The following is a 22,961-nucleotide window of genomic DNA, read 5'->3' on the forward strand; positions in this document are numbered from 1 at the left end:
GCTGTAAAACAGTACTGCTTTTTCGTCCATCAGTGAAAGCTTTTTTTAACAAGTTGTTAATCAAAACAGTCTGTGTGGAGACTTCAGAGTCCAGCGGTCAAAAAGGCTTGACAGCACTGCAGAAAAATTATTGAACCAAAAAGGCTCCATTCCTGGGGAGCCATAGCTGCTGCTGGGTTTTGTTGTAGCCAAGTTGTTTAATTGTTTAATTAATGTAATTAAGTCTTTAATTAGGCTTATGATTTTACAGTGTTTTTATTTTGCAGTTAGGTGAAGTTAACTGTTAAATATTTGGTTTGAGATATGGTATGGGCAGTTGTTGGTGTCTAGAGAGATGAGATGGAATTAGATCGGGTATTTCATTTAGTCAATGTATAGTTGGACATATTAACTGACAGCTCTTAAATGCTTCCATGCTATTGGAATCACAGGGTCTAGACTGTGTAATGTGAATCTGTGATTTATCATTCAAAAGGACCTAGTCTGCTTGCAATGTCTTAACATAGGGTGGTATAAGAAAAAATCTTATTAAGAGTTGGCATACATTTAGATAAGATAAGATCACTTTATTAGCCATATACTGTACAATTTCTTGCATTAGGAATTTGTCTTCTTGCACACCCAGCTTTCTCTCCATGAGAAACACAGGCGGGGAGAGAGAAGCTGGGGGTCAGAGCGCAGGGTCAGCCATTTGTACGGCGCCCTTGGAGCCATTAGGGTTAAGGGCCTTGTTCAGGGGCCCAACGGAGTAGGATTCCTCTGCCGGTAAGAGCAGTATGGATTCACTTGTGCTACAGACAGACATTGCATTGTCAAGTCAGTGAACTTTGCTTCATAGTATGAGAGTTTAAATCCTTCTTATTATTATCCATTACTTTCCTACACCTCTGAGTTTAAAATCCAGGAGATGGAAATAATTAGCTGACACCACATCTGTGTGTACTATGATTAAATAGTAAATATTAAGGAAGCAAAGGCAGGATAGTTGTTTATTTTCCCACATGGTTTGCTGTAGTCTACACACACGTTTATTAGACATTAATGTGCCTGGATGTCGCCATGCAACGTGAACAAAAAGTACAAAATGTGAAATCAAATGAAAATATCAAAACAACAGTATATCAGAAGCTTAAATATAAGTGCATTATGAACAAGTGATGATCACACAAGATTGGTATAGCACAGAAAACATTTTGAAAAATTACTGTATAATTTTTAACACATGCTGAATGAAAGTAAATTCCTATTAGAAACACGTGTTCTTGAAAAACAGCTTGTAGTAAAACTGATCATTCAAAATGAATGGGATGAGAAAAGCCTTTAGAAAGGTCTACCAAAGAAAAAAGTCTTAGTTTTAGCGTATTAGAGTTTGCAAACAGATTCAAACATAACAACAAAACATGTATCACTGGAATAGCGAGAGCATCACCCCTAGAACCTTTAAACCAAGTGCTTTTTATTATTTTTAAGGCACATCAGAAATGGGAGGTGGAGGGAGGGAGTCAATTTTCCATCCATTTTCTGAGCAATGTCAATTTTAAAAAAGTAGACAAGTTTGTCTCATGGGCCTTCAAAAACATGTTGCGATAGTGCAATAAAAATGCCTCTTGTCTACGTGGCATTAAATCATTGTTATGTTAATAGCATGTTACAGCTCCTCACCCCGGTATGTGTCAGAGCTTTTCATTCCACAGGGCAGCTGATTCAGTTCAGTCACCACTCTTAACACTTGTGTCTTTCTTGAAGGGTGGAGCCTGCAGTACTCCAACTAGAATTGTAAGCTTGTGTGTTGTCGGTACTACTTGAAGTGCATTGCAATTGTTGAAGGCATTAAGTAAAGCTCCACCACAGAGCTTCTAAGAAGTCAGTAAAGTGAAAGGCATTTGTTTAATAGTTTTTCCAACTATGTCATTACTGAAGCAGCTAGTAATACCACTTAATTCATCTGAAGTGCATCAAATTTCTGTCAGGTTATAGAGCATGTGCAGAGGTCAGTGAATGTTTTAGCCTCTCGTTAAGTGTGGTGTGCATAAAAAATTCTCTCCACACAGAGCTGAGCATGGAATTTAGCATCTTGTAAAATCCTTCATAAGTTATTTCAAACAGAATCTCTGATATCACTAGAGACCTCGTATTTGGAACTATCAAAAAGTAGCAGTAATTTGACTGTTTAAAATTCACCTCAGCAGCTTTTCTCTTTTTACATGGCCAGGGAGTGGGAATCACAACTTAATGATTTTGTTTTAGAAATACTTGATGCCATTTATGGCTGACCGAGGGTTTATGAGGCTTCTAAGTTTTGAAGAAGGTCTTTATTGGATTGACGTGTTGTTTAATTACTCTGTAGGTACTACTGTAAGCTGAATACAACATAAGAACATTAGTTTTGTGATTTTGATCACGATTTAAATGAACTTGTTTGTATGGCTTAGTGCATTCTTACATGCCATTATATGATGCTTTTTTAAAAATAATTATCATATAAGCTACCCACTCATGATGTGGGGGAAGATATCATATACATGGAAATAGAAAAATAGATCTTGCTAGCTTTGATCACCAAAGAAACTAACCAATTATGTAGAAAAGACTTCTTATGATGAATGATCCTTAATGTCTGTTAAATATGATGGAACTATATTGAGGCAAGATTATTAATGTTCTACATTCATTTTATTTGGGTCATCAGAAGCTATTCAACATGCCAGTTAAAGACCGCACGAATCACACTGCGAGCCAAGGGGTTAAAGTACAGCCACTCAAAGATGATTTATTCAAATCTTCATCAATATTTAAATAAAGCTTTTGCTGAAGAATATTCTCAGTGAGCCAAGAAAAGACAGTGCCGCCTGCTTCAGAACAAACAGATCCTTCTCTAAAAATACCACAGTTTGTTACCTACTGGGAGATTTTCAGCAATTAAGATCTAACTGTATATTAAAATGGCTGTGTTTGTAATATTATACTATTTGAACTAGTAAATATTTTGCTCTCTCTGTCACTTATAATTTATGTACAATTATAAAAAAAAAGACTTGAGTCGCATGGGACCCATTCCATGATTTCTTTGTAAAGATGAAGATGTATGCTTTCATCTCCAACTCTTTTTAAGCAGGACAATCTCAGCACCTATTGACTAAAACTTGTTGAAATAATCCATAATCCAATGTTTAGAGATTAGTCTGATTTCAACATTGAGGTGGAAGGCTTGTCCATAACTGACAATAAATTGTTTTGGCATCTTTGCATAAAAGTATTAAAAATCCAAAGAAATGCGACACTCTCCAGATGTAGTGAAATGATTAGGTTTCAGTTTTGGGTGAGTTACTTTAAAATATGTCAAGAAAAGTCAAACTTTATTCCATGTCCTTGTTTCAGCTGTCAGACCTTGTAAACGTTTTGTGCTTCCATTTCGCCCACCTGAGGCTTTCACATGCATGGTATATGTTAATTGATGCGTTGCAGAACCTAGAGCATATCACAAGGTTTTCATTATTTGAAAGGTCATAAACCATTCAATATAGAGCTATTTCTATTAGAAGGGTTTTTCAGAAAGGCTTATTCTGGGTTCTTGTGTGAGCTGGTTGAAGGATAGAAATGTTTTAAATACAGGTAGTTCTATATTTCTGCACACTTGTACATTTTTGGTTTAACATGCCTCAAGAATATATACTACTTATTATACATACTAAAAACTCCACTAGTGTTTAAAAAATATTAAAGACAAAATTCAATGCAAAGAAATTGTAAATACTGCATTTATTTTTAAACTTACTTTAAATTAACATCCTTAACATTCAATAAATAAAATTATAAAACGTTTGATTATTAATAACCAGTTACAGATTTCCTTTCTAAATAGGGAAAGAATAACTTGTATTTTGACTTAAAAATACATGGCTTTGAAAAGGCTCACTGAGAGACTGAAAATAACTGCAGTTCATATACCTCTGGGAACACGACTCCTGCGGTTTCATACTGTTCACTATTCACAGCTAACAACAGCCCTGTCCTTCACATTTTACATGGAATTGAGAACTATTAGTAAAACTACATACAGTTCATCTTACATGAATGAGGAAATGTGTAATTGTTTTTATTTTAGGGTTCAACCCCTGATGGGAGCTCTGCTTCTCCCCTGTTTAGAGTACAGTACATTCCTTCTTATGGGAAATAGGTTTTTAATTGACAAACCTGAGTTATGTTGTACCTTTCAGGAACCCATCTACTATGTAAATCCAGAACTGCTAGTACCAGAGTCTGCTGCATCCTTAGTTCCTTTCTGACATTATGACATTCTGAAGGCTGACTTAACCAGTGCACCTATATAATCTAAGAACCTCCAAGGTGACCCTTTCTGGTGCTTGAAGGATAGTGAGTCTGACACATGGCTTTTAGAGTTTCAATAAATGGACTCTGAGATTTTTGCGTTTTTTTTTTAGTTAAATTGCCTGGAAAGCATTTTACAATTTAGCGGAAGCCAAACCAATCTGAAATATCCATTAAAAAGCACAATTTTGTACCGAAATGATAAGCTGAATTAATAAGGAAGAAATTGCTTTTTATAACACATTTTGCATGTCCAACATTAACTTTAACCCTTAAGAAACATCTTTCGCCAGGGTTTAGACAGTGCTGGTAACCCACACAAATGTTGCTTTTCATTCCATCCCACCTTCATTAGATTGTTGAATCCTTAATTGATCTAAGAAGTTGCTTCATTGGAATATTTTATTTAGTTTCTAATCACAATTTGGGGATTTTATTTCATTTACAGAATATAACAGTTAAAGCTCCAACATGTTTAACAGCTGGAAACAAACAGTTCAGATTAATCTTAACTATTAAGTTAATGAAGGGCTTGATTATGTAACTGAGGACTTAGCTGGAACAAATCTAACAGGTGTGTGTGTCACCAGGACCATGACTGGGAACCTCTGGTTTAGCCCTTTGTCTGGCCTGTGTTCTGTGCAATGTGTAAGAAAGAAACAGTGATGCACCTGATCATTCCTATCAGGCACACACCAATTCAAAGAGATGTGATTTGGAGCTGTGCTCATGGTTAGAATAAACCTCTTCCTGTTGAGAAAGTGATTGATTACATTTGCAGAGTAGCTAACTAAATGGGTCAGTGTTTATCAAAACAAATGAAAAATAAATGAAATTCCTAACCTAAACGATTGCAAAATGTCGCAGCAAGCCCTGCGTGTTGTCACTTAAAGGAAACTGGCTGTGTGCTGAGTCTTGTTGCCAAGGTCAACAGCGTTACAATTTTGTGAATTATCTAACCTTGGCGATGTACAGAGAAAAAAAAACTTTTAATGTGCTCTTCAAACTCCTCATTGGAGCAACCCCCTTGCACTTGTCAACAAGCAGTTACACAGCTTATACACTGGGTATACATGTTCATACAAGGATACAGAAGGATTACACCCTTGTAGTTACTCATCATGCCTCATTACCTTCAAGGAAGTTGATGCAAAGTTTAATTCAAATGAATGAACAAACCATGAGTGTCTGATCGAAGTCTGGTTATTTGTGAAACACAGGTAAGGAAACAGACATCTATCCATTTTCTAGACAGCTTTATCTATCATAGGGTCACAGAGACAGCCTTGGCCAAACAGTGGGTGCTAGGTGGGATACACCCTGGACATGACCCTAGTCCATTGCAGGGAACACACAGACAGACACGCAGACACTCACATTAGGACCAGTTTTGCAGAAACCAGTTAACCTACCTGCATGTCTTTTTCACTGTCAGGGGAAACCGGAGCACCCGGAGGAAACCCACATGAACACGCATGCAACACGCATAGAACGTACAAACTCTATGCAGACAGCACGCCGGGATTTGAACCCAGAGCCCCTGCACGGCGGGGCAGCAATGCTAACTACTACGCCACCATGCCGCCCTCCAAATAAATGTATACCTTAGAAATAGACTAACCTATAAAATTGTCATTTTAAAATTGTGTGTGAAAAAGGCAACCCTTTTTAATATAAAAAAAGGGTACAGTAGGTGCTTCAGCAATGAGTATCCACAAGGACAAAGGGGAAAAAAATGCTGGGGTATAATGCGTGAAAAAGCAAAGGAGGCTGTTTCAAAGCACTTTGATTTCAGAGCTTAGTGCTTGCTAATAGGATTAAAGACTGTATTTGATGCCAAAAGTCAAAAGCTGCTGTAGCTTTAAGAACTATGTTGGGAGAGAAATTTTGCTGAAAGCTACATGGTGAAGGGCTGCATACGGTATTCACCTAACTGAAGATGCCACATCAATTTGTTTCAAACTGGAATTATGGCTTTTACTCGCATTAATATTTTAAACCCATGCATACATGATGATGGAGTTGGGGGGAGCAGAAGCTAGCCCTGGTGAGAGCCTGACTGGTTTTTAGCTGCTTTTTATTTTCTCTTTTGACGCCGCCACTCGTAGAAAAAATATTAGCAGGCTGAATCTAGAAGCAGCCCGGAGTGTCTGCCTTAGAGTTTCATCTCATCTTTAAGACTGCCTTTGCGGGGTAGATAAGGTCACGGGAGTTCACATAAAAAAGGAAGAAAAAGGACGGATTTGCCGGCAGGCTTGCCAAGAAGACAAACACAGAGCCCCCTCTCTCTATCAGCTCCTCTTTCTCCCCTCCTACATGCAAAAGTTTTGTGGAGGTGCCTGCCAACCGGCCGGGCTGACAGCAGCAGCAGTCTCTGTGTGGCCAGCAAGCCACACCCCTTATCATTACAGCAGTATTTTAGCTAATTAACTGCACAGCGCTGTTTGCAGTGTATGATATTGTCATCAGCCTGGAGGAGTGTCCACAGCAGAAGTGAACCAGCTCTGGCAGCAGTGCCTGATCACAGAAATGCTTCCCGTTTTCTAACAAGCTACAGTACAGTACCTCTCTCTGCTCCTAAAGTGGAAGAATATACACTATTTTGCCTAACTTCCTGTGGACCTGTTGTGTTTGCTTGTTTACTTACCTGACTGCTGGCTGCCTGGCTGCTACAGCCAATGGATTAATCTGTTTATTTGTGAGAAAGGTACAGCAGCAGACAGGAGGCATGGGAAACCAAGCTGGAAGAGTGGAGGAGCTGGAACAAGGTCTGCTATTCGTTTCCTCACTACTTGACATTTCTGAGCCGAGTAACAATGTGTTGCCTATTCTGGTATTTAGCAGACAACTGCTCGCTATTTCTAGAATGTTGCAGTTCATTCTATTGTGTCAAGATAAAGTACTGTGTGTGTGCGTTCAAAACTCAGACTGAACTGCGCTTTAAAGTGTGTTGACTTTTTGCTGTATGTGTCAAGCATTGTGTAAATATAAACACTTAGAGAAATGTTTTCTAGCTAAATTCATTTTCAAAATTCAAAGTTTGAGATTTTTTTTTTCACTCTGTGGTATGCAGTGAGTTAAACTCCCAAGTATTAGTTAAGTGCCCTATGGCTAAGGTGTATAAAGAAAATATTTTAAGCTGGTGACTTGTTTTTTATGAGGTTGTTTTATCAAGATATCTGAATTAAGCTATTTCTGATAGAGCTTCAAGGCAAATTCATTGACAAGTTTGTGCTAAGCAATGTCTAGTCTTCTGAGTTTAATATAGTCTTCTGCAGCTTCCCTTAGAGCTTGTTGGAGTAAGATTGTATCAGTGCCTTGGTCTATTACTGCTTCAAATGCTTTGCTGCACAGAGCTGTGCTTCTGAAACATTCCCATTTCAATATCCTTTTTAACTTCTAACTTCACATGAAAGTCAAAACTGTCTTCTGTGTACCTCAGCTTCTCTGAAAGCACTGTGTAACATGCTAGATTAAGCAGCTTTTAACTAACTTTCAGATACAGGTCCAGCCGTTATCAGTGCCTGCCTCCCTGCTTTGCTGCTTATTTATGGGAGCAGAGACTCTGGCTATGCAGTAATAATATTCCTTTTGAAATAAGAACTATAAGCAAACGAGTATCTGCAGTAGTGTGCTGTCCACCTGAGATAAACAGGTAGTTAATTAAAATCCGGGGACTGGCGACTCTGTAATGAGTCCAGTAAAGCTAAATCATATTATTTTAACTAGCTGTGTGCTTGGTGATATAATTATAGATTCCAGTATGACAAATTCAAAATCTTCCTAACAGCTGCATGATTTGACATGTGAGATGTAGTATCAGTTCTGTCACCACATTGGAACCTGTCAGACACTGATGTCTTTCTTGTGGTACTGGGTCTGCAGGTTATCTCAATAATAGGAGTTGAGAATGAGATTCCTGTATATATTTTTTTCCAATGATAGTTACTTCCTACTTTTTTGTCCTTAAGTTAACTGTTAAAGCTGTTGGAAGGCTGTTCTGAATCTCTTAATGTCAATGCTGTATGTCAACATGTGGTAACATAAGGTGTTGTTTCAGCCATTAAATGCCAAGCTGGATTTACATTTATTCATTTAAGGATTTATTCAGTCTTACTTAAATTATTTTAGCTCTATGAAAGCTACTATTTCAGATTAGAGTATCTTTGCATGGCAAAGCCATGTAAACAGTGCTAAATATTAACACAGAATTCTAAAGCTATATTATTTAATAGAAATTTCTTGTTTTTGTTGGCACAACTATTTTCTGGATTTGACTTTTATAGATTTATGTTGACATTGATATCTCTTTCCTTTGCTAGTGCTCTGAGTTCTAATCAAGGTTATTGACTAAAGACACTGACTAATCATCAAGTCAGTTCAGCAGAACAGTAGAGGATTTTGTTACTGCTGTTAATATTATTTAATTTGCTTAGCAGACGGCTAAACAAAGTTTACTTTAAATGTACTGTAAGTTCAAGGGAACCAGTGAACATGAGAACACAAAAATATAAAAACAAAAAGTGATAAAAATGCAAGGTCGATAAAACTTGAAGTCCAACACTAGATCATAGTGCCACACAAAAAATAAATAAAAATCAAATGAAAACAAAAACAATATTGAGAATTTTGTATTAAAAGGTACAAATGTTTTCACAATAGTGCTCTTACTTCACTATTATAGTATTATTTCTGACTTTTGCATGAGTTTAAATGAGCTAATGAGAAGGTTATGATGTGCCCATATTCCCATAGGTTCCAAATAATTGTAAAAAACTTCTGTGGTATGAAAGTAGTGTTGAAAGAGTGCTATACAGTAATTAACTGACGTAAAGGGACTAGTCTGCTTTGATCAGGAAAATAATACTGCGGGCTGTTTGTCACTTTTCCAGTAGCAGCTGCCTTGCATTTATATGATTACATTTATAAAAAGGTACAACTTTAAAGTATGAGTTCAATTAAAATGACCTATTTTCCTGAAAGACGGGAGCAGTGTCTTTCAGACTGGGGTGTTGGGAATAAGCAGTCACCATTCTCATTGATAAGGAACAGATGTTTATTTTCTAATTTTAGATTTATGATATTATGATTTTTGTTTTTTAGACAGACTTGATCTTGGCATTTGTTCAGGCACATTTAAAGAAAACTCTCAAGTATGTTTTATTTTCTGTAGTTTATTGTAGTGTATATTGCATTAGTGTTTTTTAGCGGTATATTTTCTTTAAAATTTCCTTTTTATTAGAAATGTTGTTACTTTTTTAAAGACAGTAGATAGAAATGATAGAGAATTATTACTCATGCAAGATTATCAGTTAAAGTATGCTTTCTTTTCCGGGTGTTCTGGGTCCCTTCACAATAGGCATTGTGATTTGGCTGCTTCCACAACAGAGAATGTAGAGAATTTGCAATTGAGAGTGTATATGATTACTCAGACTAATGTGTGCACTAACCCACGTCATTACAATTATGAAGCTCTACTGTGACTGTCTCTCGTTTTCATCACTGTTTCAGGCCTGTTGATTTTTAATGGTGGGAACCTGTCAGATTCAAGGTTGAACCACTGTAATGATGTGATTGCCAGCTATCATTTACAGTATACTGACATAAGCCTTAATTACTGAGCAGCTTTTAACAGGGAGGAGGGTGTGTAGTCAGTGAAACTGTTCAGCTGCACTGCATTCTTCATCCCATATGTAATGGATATACTGTATTTGCTGTCAATTTGATAGTTATTAACAGAAGGACTGCCCAGTTATTTTATTGCTGCCTAAATTGGTCTGAAATCTAGGCCTGCATTGTACAATCCATTATATTTAAAAAGAACCTATAGTATATACAGTATTCTTAAAATGTAAGATTATCCTCTAACATTCCCACTGTCTTTTCGCTTATACCATACTTTTGAAATGTCTTAATTCAGACGAACACAAGCAACAAATTAATAAGGCTTTCATTTCAAAATATCATAAGGAGCCGAGATTATCTTTTCACTTTTGCTTGATGTACTCTTGGAAGTTTTGAACCATCTCATTGCCAGATGCTCCGTGTCAATATGTGCTATGTTTGGCCCTTGTAATTCTTGTTGGTTAAAGTCAGATGTAAAACCATAAGAAGGGTAAGATGAAATAATTTAGAATTTACTCTACAGTGTTGTAGACTTTGACACAGTAAAAAAAAATACAAACTTTATTTGATATAGTGCTCTTAAAATACATCTCTAAGCCCCTTTCAGTATATAAAAAGTTATATATATAAAAGTTTACTTAAAAAAACTTTTTAAAGTAAATTAAAACTAGAAAAATACAAAGCTGAAAACAAAGCAGATTAAAATGATCACTTTTGTAATTCAGGGTATATTTAAGAGCACCCAATATACAGTATCTGGCTCCCTGATCCTTTTTTTTGGGGTGGTCTTTCAAAGATTTGGAAGTGACACAACCCTGTCACTTTGCAAATGTAGACCAGCAGTAGGAATACACAATAAACCAGCAGAGCAAGAGGTCACATGGAGGAGAATAAACAAACGTTGTACATGGTATACAATAAGGAGTTTGAATTCCAGATATTTCAGTCTATTTTGTTGACACTGCTAGTTTTTTTAACCATCTCCTGTGTGTTTTATGTAGTTTAACTGTCGCCCTTCACCATATTGAGGATCCTTAGCTCAGTCCCAGTACAGTATATGCAATCTCAGCCATTTTGCCTTTTTATTTTTGTGTTTTTTTTATAATTAGTGTCTAAAAAGGAAGAATTTCATTCCAAAGTACAATACATAAAGCAGACATGGCTTTGGACAAGTATACACATTTCAGAACTGTTGTTTAACCACATAGGGTTAGTTAGGGAAAAGTTTAATGTCCACTATGAAACACTAGAATAAAGATCAGTTTATGGCTTTGTGGATACAATAGCTGTATGCATTAGCCACTTATTTGTGGGCAGTATTGTAGTAAATGCCACAGAAAATGTTTTCCATACAAGCTGACTTTATATCTAGGCTGTTTTCCGCAAAGTCATTTTCTGTGTAGGCCTAATCTTGGGGAAAAAGGTTTCCAGTCTGTTGCAAGATGTTTGTCCAGTGAGGTGAGGGATCTTTGTGTGGATCTTTCTTGCACAAATGAGGACAGCAAAATGCGCAGGCGGTCACTCAGCATATCTGAAATGCTTTCAGGATCAGTAATGCTGTAGAAAGCTGCCAAAACCTTTAAGAACCAGTAAATTGTGATGAGACAGCAAAAGGTCTGGGTTTGTAAAGGTGCTCTGTTTTTTAATCGTCAAACTCAGGCTTTGTGAATGTCTGCCCAGTCTCGTAAAACCTCATGAATCAAAATTGATTTAAACAAACTTTAAATAATTTTGACATACACTACACTAATAGAAATCATTTGTACAAGATGTTGTATTGATGCTACTGACTATTTTAATCCTCTATTATTTTAAGTGTCCACTGCATTGTCCCAAGACATGCTGTACTGACTCAGATTTAGACCTGAAACTCGGTTAAATCCCTGAGGGGTCACTAACACAAGCTATCCTACAGATGTTTAAAACCTACGTAGACATACATAGACAAGGACAAATGACATACTATAATGCACTTAGCACCAATTGACTGTAGACGTTTGTCTATCAGAATGTCTGACTACCAAAATACTAGCTACTGCATGGGTTAGATGAGCCAAATGGTTTCCTCTTGTTTGTAACACCTGCAGTATTGTCTAATTGTGCCAGATATTGTGGTCCATTGCTAATGAGGCAAACAGTGATGAAATTGAATCATTTTATTTGAGTAGTAATGTGATGGAATCCAGAATTAGAACTACAATTCCATACACTTTTATCTGTGTCCAAGTTTAATTCATAAGGTGAAAGGGAACCATAAAAATATAAAACATTAAATCGATGTGACATTTTACACCTTAAGGTTTGAGTTCCTGTAGCTTTTAAGGTCAGTATATCATGTATTGTGTCAATGTGACAAATTGCCAGTACATGACTAATCTGTTACTATTTACCGTGTGACGCATATCATACACTAAATAAACAAGGTACACAGTTAGAATAATCTTTATCCCTGTTTGCCTGTGTGCTTGATGTAGCTTTTAAAAGACTGTCTTTTTCTTTTCAGTTTTGACAATGGAGAAGAGTAATGGCTTGATTACAGACTGAGATTCTCTGTGAAGGTCATGCCATGGTGAAATATGTATACTGTGAAGTAGAGACAATAGCACCAATCTGCTGTGTGGTCTATCTCGTATTCTGCATTTGCATGCTTTCCTTACGGTTGTCACCCTACACATTTATCCACAACGTTGTTGGGGAAAAATCTATTTCCTGTAAACAAGGAAGCCTCGAGGCTTGTGGTTTCTCAGAGGTTGTTTAAACAAATGATTGTACCTGGCCTTTGCTTGCTCAGGGCAGTGCTGACAGCACTGCAGTTTTTTGTCTGACATAAGGCTCAGGACTTCTGTAAGAATAAAAACCTGAGATCACTTCATTGTTCCTACATCTGCAGAATGCACAGATAAAGGTTTGATCTGAGTCATAAAGAAATTGAGCAGTGAATGCTAGAAACGCACTCACGCACTCACTTTTTTAGTCAGGTTAAATACTGTGAGCATTCCAGACTGAAAGACGTTCTTTAGAAATATAAAGCAGGATGTTTGCTGTATATTGTGGTAGTGGCAAGAGAAGTCTTCATCCTCTTTGGATTAGTCTACCGCAGCATGAAACTGGCTTGTCCTGATAAGGTCAGTACCACTGGCTGAGCCTGGAGGTGACTGAGGTTGTGCTAGCCACTGCATTGGGTAGATCTGTTGTCCATGGCTAACTGCTGAAGAGTTGCTTGTCAGGTCACTTGACCACAGGACTGCTTTCACAGCAAACTGCGAGTGTATGTTTTGGACTAAGTTGTCTGAATTTTTTTGGTCACTTTACATCCAAAAAACATAATCATCACTATCTTAAAACATTGGTATATGTACTTTAATAACAGGAAGCCTAATGTTTGCCTGCTTATATGTTTTTTCTATATTTGTCCTTTGGTTAGCTGTTGGAAGAAGGAATAATTGCTTTTCTGAGATTTTCTGTCCCAAGAACTAAAATTGCTTTTCATGACTTTTTTCCCTATATACTTTCGTGAGTCTTTCCCCATATACTTTCCCAAAAGCATACAGTAACAGTGGACTTCAGACAATGAAAGCTGTAAACCAATACTTCCTATGGAAAAGTTAATCTAATTGAAGATCCATAGGCTTCTTCTTCTTCACTCATTCACCCAGGGATTGTACCTTGGACTCTGTATCTGTACGTCTCTGCACCTTTACATAAACAATATATATGTATAAAGAGAATTATCTCTTTTTTCTTGTGCTGCTAACATGAAAGATGGACTAATACAATCACTTCCTCTCAAGATGGAAAGCATCTTTGGAAAAATAATGGACACTGACCGTCTTGAAAACATGCCGATCCAAGCATTCCTTTCTCCCCATATCCCCATTGATCCAAGACGATGGTTCTTAATGATTGCACTGGCAAGTGTTTCTCTTTGGAACACATTTGGCTCTATGGAGCTGAACTATCTGGCACCATTACCTCAACTGCAGTGCTTAAAAAAAAGAACAGAATTGAAATAATGGGAAGAAAGAAATTTTACATGAATTAATACCTTAAGTGTTTGGATGTGATCATTTTGGAAAATATGGATCCTGCCTAGTGGACACTTTTTATTTTATTTAGCTGAATTGGCTGTTTGATCTGTATAATGTTTTCCATCATATATTAAAAGTCACCCTTCTTAAAGCAAGTTTAGGATCTTCAGGGTGTATGGAACCAAGCTACAAGACATTGCTGTGTTTGCATCTTCTTACTGCAATATTTCAGTCATATTTCAAATTTCTCCATGATGAGTGCTTATTTTATTATGGCCATCTTCTTTTATTACAGCAAGAACGTATTTGGAGTTTGGTCTGCAGCTTTCAGTGAAGTGCACATGGATTTCTTTTAAACATTTTGTAAATGTATACTTTTTACTTGACTGGTATTTGCCTGGCAGCAAATACGTTTCTTGGCCAGCAGAATGCTGACTGTGTATGTTTTCCCCCACTATTTGTTACCCGTTGATGTTCTATTGTTGTGGATTCAAGAGACATTCATTTTTTTCTGCATTTAGTGGTCTGGAATAAAACAGAATGGGCCTCACTGAATGTACAGTAGATGAAGCACATTCAAGCTTCTAGATTCAGTGCTTATCTTTGCAATGTTGCTGACTTACGTTTTTACTTCTCAAGACACTGAGTGGCATCTTGTAGGAGTGGCAGAAGTTCAGCTCAAATGCACTTTTTTGGTTTTGTCAATTTGTTTCATAGTTTCATAACCAGAGCTGGAACTGGAATAGAGGTTCCAGAAGCTCTCAGCTCAGGGGCAAAGAATGAAGTGGGAAGCCCTGTTGTCACCTTCATAAGAATAACCTCCAGTGGGACAATTGAGAAGAACCAGTGAAACCTAACCTATGCGCCTTTGGAGGTGGAAGAAAACCACATGTAGTGAAAACCTGCAGAGAACATGCACACTCTGCACAGACAACTCCAAATGCTGTCGTAGCGCCACCATCAGTTCATTTTAAAGGCCTGCAGATCGGTCTGGATTTTCTTTTTCAAGAGAGATTTAGCCACAACATTTGTTCTGTCATATGTCATTTGTTCATATATTTAAATGAAATCTACTAAACCTGGAATACCTAAATAAGAGTTATTTGCACTGTCTTTAAGCTTGTACAAATGCCCACTGCAGGGTATGTTTCTTAAATGATCCTTCTCCACATGAGAGAATAGAAATTGTAAAAACTCCACAAAACTGTTTTATTGTTTCTGTTTCCCTCCCTGCAGCTATAAAATGACTAGTAACACTGGCTTAAAATCAAAGTTCTCTCAATAGGATTTGCAGACCTATTTATTAATCTTACACATTGCAGTATGATCTCATGTCCTCAATTTGTCCAGTGCTTAGGGATTTCACAGAGACTGAGAGAATTTAGCCAAGGAGAACATTGGAATCTGTTGAAGTAGGAGTATTGATTAGGAATAAAAGGAGGGTAACAAGAAAGAAATGGTTATAATAGATTTTGAACTGTAATTGGAAATGCATTGTGGTTAAAAGACACCAAAAGGTCTGGTGACCAGAGAGCTATGCACTTATCATGAACTGAAATGTTTTTTCTGATCCGCATTAGGGAATCTTCATAGCTAAGTGCATTTTTCTTTTTGGCTCTGGGTGGTTATCAGCACCAAAATGGATGTTACATCTTTGCAGAGCACTGTTTTTCAGTGTACTTCATTGGACATTGAAATGTTTGAGACTGTCACTTTCAGTGCTGTTTAAACTTTCCTAATTTAGGATGCTGAGGCGGATCCTTTAGCTGTGTTCCACCACTGTGACACTAATGGAAATTCCACAGTAACTCTGCAGGCATGTCGAACTGCAGTTGTTCCGTCTGTCCACAGATAAGCTCTTGTGTTACATCCCAGTCAGTGGGTGGACACAGGAAACTGCAAGGCAGAGTGGTAGTTAAATAGAAAGCCTGGTATTGTCTGTTCGTATACTGTCCACCTGACTGGAAAACATTACATTTCCTGGCATCCTGTCCCAATACACACTCCAGTTTAGCTGTGGCAAAGGAAATGTCTTGGCAGTGCAAAGGTTATCCCTGATCATAAGTGATGTCGTGTCACAGTACAGAGTGAAGCCAGGAATGGTCAGGAACCTGCTGTTTCAGCTGCTGTTCTCTGACACCAAGCTGCAGTGCTTTCTATTTCTCCCCCCACATTCTAAACGAAAACATGGCTCAGTTACTTGAATATGTTTGTCCTTGTCATTTGTACCATATTGTTTGTCTTGGCTTAGTATTCTGAAGTTGTGATGTGTACAACATAATAAAACTGTTTACTGCACCATAGAGAGATCAGATTGTTAAAACAGAATGTCTTTATAGCCTTTTACCATACTGGATGTAGTGGATTCTGGCACACATTCCTTTCAAATTATTTCTCGCTGCTTGGATGGCATTATTTATGAAACCGATATTTGCAGATAGTTACATATCAAAGTGTTTTGTTAGCGTCAAATAGTTGGCTTTAACAAATAGGCATTTGCAGCTGCTGAATTAAACAAATCTCAAACAAAATGTCTTAACCCCCCTACTTGATAAATCCAGCCTTCTTTGCCATTTTCATGTGAAAAGTCTTTGTTAATTCTAAAGAAAGAATTAAGTTTGCTGCGGCTCGTTTTACTGTATGTTTACATTTTTCTACACCTTTTTACTGTGGTTTTATCTGGGGCAAAAACAAACACCCATGCCTTTCTTTAAACTAGCTTTTGAACTCTTAAAAATGAAGGCTGTATTTTGTATTGCAGGATGTAGTTTTTATAGGCACGGCATTGATTTTATTTATACAAATACCGTTGGAAAGCAGTCAACCCTCAGGCTTTAAGGAATCTAATTGATAGTTTTCCAATGTTGCCTCTTCACAGAAAGTAATGAATGGGGAGGTTTGGACTGGAACAGAAACTCCAGTGTGAGTTTAAAAAAAAGACAGGATGTCATTAAATTAAGACAGGCAACAGTACAATCACTTAGTTAAGTTGTAAGAAGCGACTTAAAATAGAAATCCTATATGTCAGGGAAGTAGGGAATTTCTGTCCAAAGATTAAATAGATCTTATGTATTTGCTGATAAATCGTTTATCTTTTACCCACCATTAAGTTGGGAATATGTTATTAGATTTATTAGCCTTAAGCTACAAGCTGGTGGGTTAGATATAATACAATGAATGGGATTTCTGTCTTTTTCCTTTACACCTCATTAAGAAAATAGTGTATCTTCTATAATATTCAGCTTTGCTATGAGCACATTATGTTGCATATAACCCCCATTTTTGTACCATTGCATGAGTTGTATTGCCAATGCTTTAGACTTGCTGTAAATTATAATGCTTGATATGGTCTTAGAAAATGTCCGCTTTCCCATACTCATAGCTAGGTTTTGACAGTAAGCATTCATAAACAGCAGGTTTGCTACAGTGCAAATCATTTACTGCTTCAGACCTTACATTTCCACAAATTTAGTGAAGCCTGTGGTTTAAATATTTGCTCAGACCTGTACAGAATTTAAATCAGATTAAATCTATTGCTGTCAGAATAAAGGGAAGACTTTCAGTTATTGAAGATCCAAACTGCACTCATGCCTTTAGACAGCAGATCTGAAGGCCATTTTTAAGATGTACAGTACCTACAGTAGATGATTACAGTACATACTGTGAGTTAATTCAATCATTAAAGCATGAACCTAGATCTTAAAGGTCTTGCAAGACTAAAAAGCTCATACATGGAGAGGCTTCTTCTGTATCATCTACTAAGGCTAAGAACTCACATATCTTCTTAAATTAGCTTGCAATAGCAGTCTCCTATGTGTCAAACCCTTGTCTGTTTAGTGTACAACTAGAAGACACCCTTTATCTCTCCATTCCTGTCTCCACATTCCATGGCTACTGAGTAACTGCACATTAAGGTGCTGTCCAGCTGAACTGTCTTGAATGTCAGACCACTCATTTGCTGTCAGAGACAGACACAGTGACTCATTGTTTGTGTATTAATGCGATAATGTTAAAGAGTGATGTAATGGCAAAAAATGATTGTTTCAAAGCTGGGGTGTTAAACATGTGAGTTTTATTTTGTTAACTGCAAATAAATGCATCAGGGGTAACATCAAGGCCGTGTTCCAGGAATTAGTCACTCTAATGGCAAGAAGTAATTGTAACAAAATATCCTGCTCAACTGCATGGAGAGAATAAAATGTCGCTTTTTCCTGGGAAGTCACTAAGTGCCTATTTCTTCCAGTTTTATACATTGCCTGAAAATTGGGAAAAATGAACTAGCCTCTAAAAGCACGTGGCATCAGTATTGGACTGGATTTATTTGTTTTTTTATTGGTTGCATTGATTTTAGTTTGATTTTGATATGCTTTTCACTTTAGATTTTGCTACATATTTTAAGAAACCGCTAAACTGGGAAAGAGGAAACTTGGCTTTTAGCATCCACAGTAGCTGCCTCTTCCCCAGAATATCCTTCTCCGTTTTTTGACAGTGTTAATGCATAATAAAGGAAAAGGTGCCCTTTGTTTGATCTCATGCTGTAAGTTTGTCATAACGTACCATATTTAGCATCAACTCTGCTTGGCTCATGCCAGTAAATTTAACATCATTAATTGGATTTTGCGCACTATAGGAAGTGAAAGGTTATCCTAGGCAAGATGAAAAGCTTTCTGCCAGATGAGCGGATACTGTATAAATGTTGTCAACGTTAACTCCCAACTCGGGAGTTACATTCACAGTTCTTGATTTTCAAAATAAGATTATAAGAAATAAGATATAATTTTAGATCTGAACACTTCCAAGAATTGTAAAATATGCAGTTTTCTACATTTAAACACCACACATCTATAACATAGATAAAACACATGCAGTAAGTGTTCATATTCTTTTCATTAAAGTTTTGGATTGCTTTTGTGTAAGCTGTACATTGGAAGCATGCGTGTGATTAAAACCCAGTGTCTGTGGTGTGATCTCAGTAGATATATGACCTCGGCACTTGTCAGTGACGGATCAATAGAAGATCAACAGTTGAGTGGGACTGGGAATGTCTAGATCCGGGTTCTTGGCACAGCAGAAGGCAGTCCATTACTTTTGCAGAGACTTTCTGCCAAGTTGAAATACTTGGATGATAAGCAAGCAATTTAAAGTTGATTAATTGGAATTTAAATTACAGGTCTGCCCTGGTTCATTTTAAGGCTAGGCAGCTTCCTTATTAATTAAAAGATCAGGAAATTGCCTGCTCCAAAGGCTGTGACATGTAGAATTAGACTTGTGGGTTTTTTTGTCTGGTCTCTCTTAGAAAGTGCTGTTTGTGTAGTGTATTTAAAAAGTACCTATCCTGGTTGAGTCATTCAGCTCTAATGATGTTTTCTTCTCAGTGCTAGAGAACTCCTTTCCAACAGGATGAAAAACAAGTTTTAAAAAAGATAAATTATTCCCACAAGACCATGAAGATGTCAATTTTTAAAATCTGCATAACTTTAACACTTCTGATTTAGGTATTTGTAATCTGAAACCCCTGATAGTATAAGTTTCACATCTCACAAAGTTCTGAAACTTCTGCCCTTAGAGAATGTGTGCAGGTTTGCCATATGTATCAGCCTGTGTCCGGTACAATGAAGAGATAGTCACCACAGAGTGTCTGTCAATGGGAGTTGTTTAAAGTGCCTATGGGAGAGATTTCCATTTTAAATCAGACTGTATGTGACTAGCACTGATCATGGAGAGTGGGCCGGGATCCCCACTATCTCTCTGGCCAGGGAGTGCTGGCTTTGTACTGCATTTTGATTGTGTACAAAAACACAGTGGTGCCTTTGTCTATGACTGATGGCTCTTTGTACTCAACCATTTTGTGTGCCTAGCTATTGTTATCTTGGTAATAAGACCTTGTGTTTGTGTCAATATACTGGTTATTGTAGTGCAATAAAGAAAAAAAACCTTTGACAAGCCACTGTTTATGTGGGACTATGCAAATGGATTGAATTTAGAATGTCCTGGAAAGCAAATATTGTTGTGCCCACACTAATGCCATTCAAATGCCAGTTCTCATGTCTGTATTTTGCCTGCAGAAAAAAAAACTGTTGTTCCTGTGCTATATAAAAGATGAAAATGATCATATTAAAATGGAATCTCTTGTATTTGACCATCAATTTTCCTAATGATGCAGAGTTTTCAGTTATAAATGTCTTCCAAGTGGAATATGAACCTTCAGTTTTTTTACCTCATATTCTCTTATATATTTCCTGAACTTTATTAGCCAGATTAAGTCTTCTAATTGTTTTTGATCTACTTTATTACAGTATATGAAACATGAAATTGAAGCAAAATTGAAGAAACAGCATAGTTTCAAACATTTGTAACTGTTTTGTACCATTAAATGATTGTGCTGACATTTCTCCAGGTGTGCTATGAATTGCTTAAGGCAGTGTCAAAAGTAAAGGACCAATTAATGATGTAAACATTCTGTCTGCCCTATCTCCCAGGGCATCAAACTATTCTGCTTTAGTCGGCTTTACCTTTTACCATCTCTTGAGTATACTAGCAATAATGCTGTCCTATTAAGGTTTGGGTTTCCATTTTGCAAACACTTGCTAAAGATTCTTTCTCATCTGCTTTTCAGTATGTACAGATTGCACGAAACAGTAACACACCCTATTTTTCCGAGAGCTATAGCTCAGCTCTTGCAAAGTAGAGACTGTATGCCAGGAATGACTATGAGAAGGTTGTGCATGATGCAGCAACATCCTGGAAAACGCTGGAAAAAATTGTTAAATGCTTTTCTTCCATTGTTCTTCCATTAGTAGGAATAAGATGGGGAAGTACAGAAACTGACATGAATGTTTGTGCTGCATTTTTCAGGAGTTCCTTCAGCCAAAAAGTCTGGGATTCCTGCCCCCAGGGAGATTCCCACCACGATATCAAGAGACAGACTTTCACTGAGAGACCAGCTCCGGACCGCGAGCACTAAGAAAGTGGTGCCTAGTGCTAGCACTTCCAGCCTTTCAGCACTTGCCAAGCACTCCCGCCCTCCTGTTAAGGCAAAATCAGACGGCGAAACAAATGACAAAGCAATCCTGGAGTGTCAGGTCAAAGAGCTGCTTGCCGAAGCCAAGGCGAAGGAATTTGAAATCAGTAAACTGCGCACTGAGCTGAAGCGCTGCAGAGACAGAGGGATGCTGGATGTGGTGACACCTGAGGGCACAGACCTCGACCTAGAGAGTCTCGTGGCCCAGCCTGCCGAGATACAGTCCCTGGTCAAAACCATGCGTGAGAAAAACAGGACATTTCAGCGCGAGCTTGCAGCACTTAGGGAAGAGAATCAGACTCTAAAGGAAAAGTGCTTCATAATGGAGCACTCTTCTCTCTCCAGTAGCAACAACTCAAATGCCAGTCCTCCTACATCTTTAGCCAGCCCTGCTAAAAACCCAGTGAATGGGATTGTGTTGGACACCTCCAGGACTCCCATCAATGGCAGCACTTTAAAGAATTCATCCTCTTCCAGCAGTGATATAACCAAGGGTTCTCCATCACCAGATTCATCGGAGTTTGAGAAAATCCCCTCTAGGTCAGACTCTATAGGCAACAGCACCGGGAAGTCCAAAGGCTCAACGGGTCCCAATTCACCACAGGCCAGGGACCTGTCTGTGGAATGCTTGACAGAGCAGATCCAGAAGATGGAAGAGAGTCACCACAGCACTGCGGAGGAGCTGCAGGCCACTCTGCAGGAGCTCGCCGACCAGCACCAGGTTGTGCAGGAGCTGACAGCTGAAAATGAGAGGCTGGCAGAGGAGAAGGGCCTGCTGCAGACCTCACTACAGCAGCAGAGGGAGCGTGTGGAGAACCTGGTCCAGAAGAACGAGAGCCTGTTGGCGCGACTGCAGGAGCAATCCAAAAGTGAAGAAAGCGAGGCCAGAGCCGCCAGGATCAGTGAACTGGAGCAGAGGTATGCAGAGCTGGTAGAGAGCTCCAGATTTGAACGAGAAAAGCTGGTGGACATTCAGCAGCAGCTGACAAGCAGCCTGAGATCTCTGGAGAAGGAGCACCAGGAGGCACAGGGACTCATCAGGACCCTGAAGGAGGAGAAAGATCTCCTTCAGAACCGCATAGAGAAGGAACAGGAGGTCGGCAGTAAAATCACTAGGACGCTAGAGGAATGTAATTCCAGTATGGAGGCACTGAAGGTGGAAAATGGACGGCTGAAGGTACAGATGGATATTGAGAGGCAGAAAGTGGCTGAGCTGAAGGCAATGCAGAGTGCCAGCGATAACACCGAGTTACAGCACCTTCTGAAGGCAGCACATTCGGAGAAGGAACGGTTAGAATTGTCTTGCACTGAACTGAAACAGGAGCTTTTGAAGGCCAACAGTGAGATAGATCGTGTGAAAGGAATGTTGTCTAAGGTAGGCAGCTTAGAAGAAATCCTTTTCTTCTCATTTATGTCAAAAGCAAGGACCATTGGATTATTTTTACTGATTTTTGCATGAGCAAAATTTAGCATGAGCTTAATTTTTAAATTGAGTTCTGCTTCTTAACTCATTAATAATTCATTACATATCTCATCATCTTTAAGTTCTTGTCGTTTTCTTTAAGATAATTGTCCTGGATGGCAATTATATGTAACTTTTGTCCTTGGCAATCATAGTCCTACAGATTTTATAGCTGGATCTACTGTATATAGCCAGTGAGTGGAAATCTTGTTAATTAGTAGGCCTTGCTATTTAAGAAAATAATCAATTTGTTTGAGATATACAGGGCCGCCAGGACTAGGCTAACTGACTCATGCAGAATGGTAAAAGAACAAAGTCAGTTATATTGCAACATATTTGAAATCACATGGAGGAGAGTCAGGCTCTTTGAGGCTGAAGCATGGAATTACATAGAGTAACAGAGGCCCTCTAGAAGTACAATAGGATTCTTGGACTGCTAGGGGGATGGTGTTTTCCTGCCATCAGGATCTTCCAGGATCAGTGTTTATCCCATGAT

General features: G+C 38.0%; 1 protein-coding gene across 10 annotated transcripts in view; it reads left to right on the plus strand.

The window, feature by feature from the left end:
- The window catches only part of specc1 (sperm antigen with calponin homology and coiled-coil domains 1), an 86,736-nt gene that overhangs the window by 24,072 nt on the left and 39,703 nt on the right, over positions 1-22,961 (plus strand). For 9 of the 10 annotated variants that reach the window (XM_088616034.1, XM_088616035.1, XM_088616037.1 and 6 more), the window contains one exon: positions 20,838-22,378. In XM_088616034.1, coding sequence (XP_088472160.1) covers positions 20,838-22,378 — 1,541 coding nt within the window. Of the gene's footprint in view, positions 1-6,758; positions 7,098-20,837; positions 22,379-22,961 lie in introns of those variants that run through there. The other variant, XM_088616041.1, reaches the window with a different exon arrangement.

Source organism: Lepisosteus platostomus, chromosome 22, assembly GCF_059453375.1.
Source record: "Lepisosteus platostomus isolate fLepPlt1 chromosome 22, fLepPlt1.hap1, whole genome shotgun sequence".
Lineage (NCBI taxonomy): Eukaryota > Metazoa > Chordata > Actinopteri > Semionotiformes > Lepisosteidae > Lepisosteus > Lepisosteus platostomus.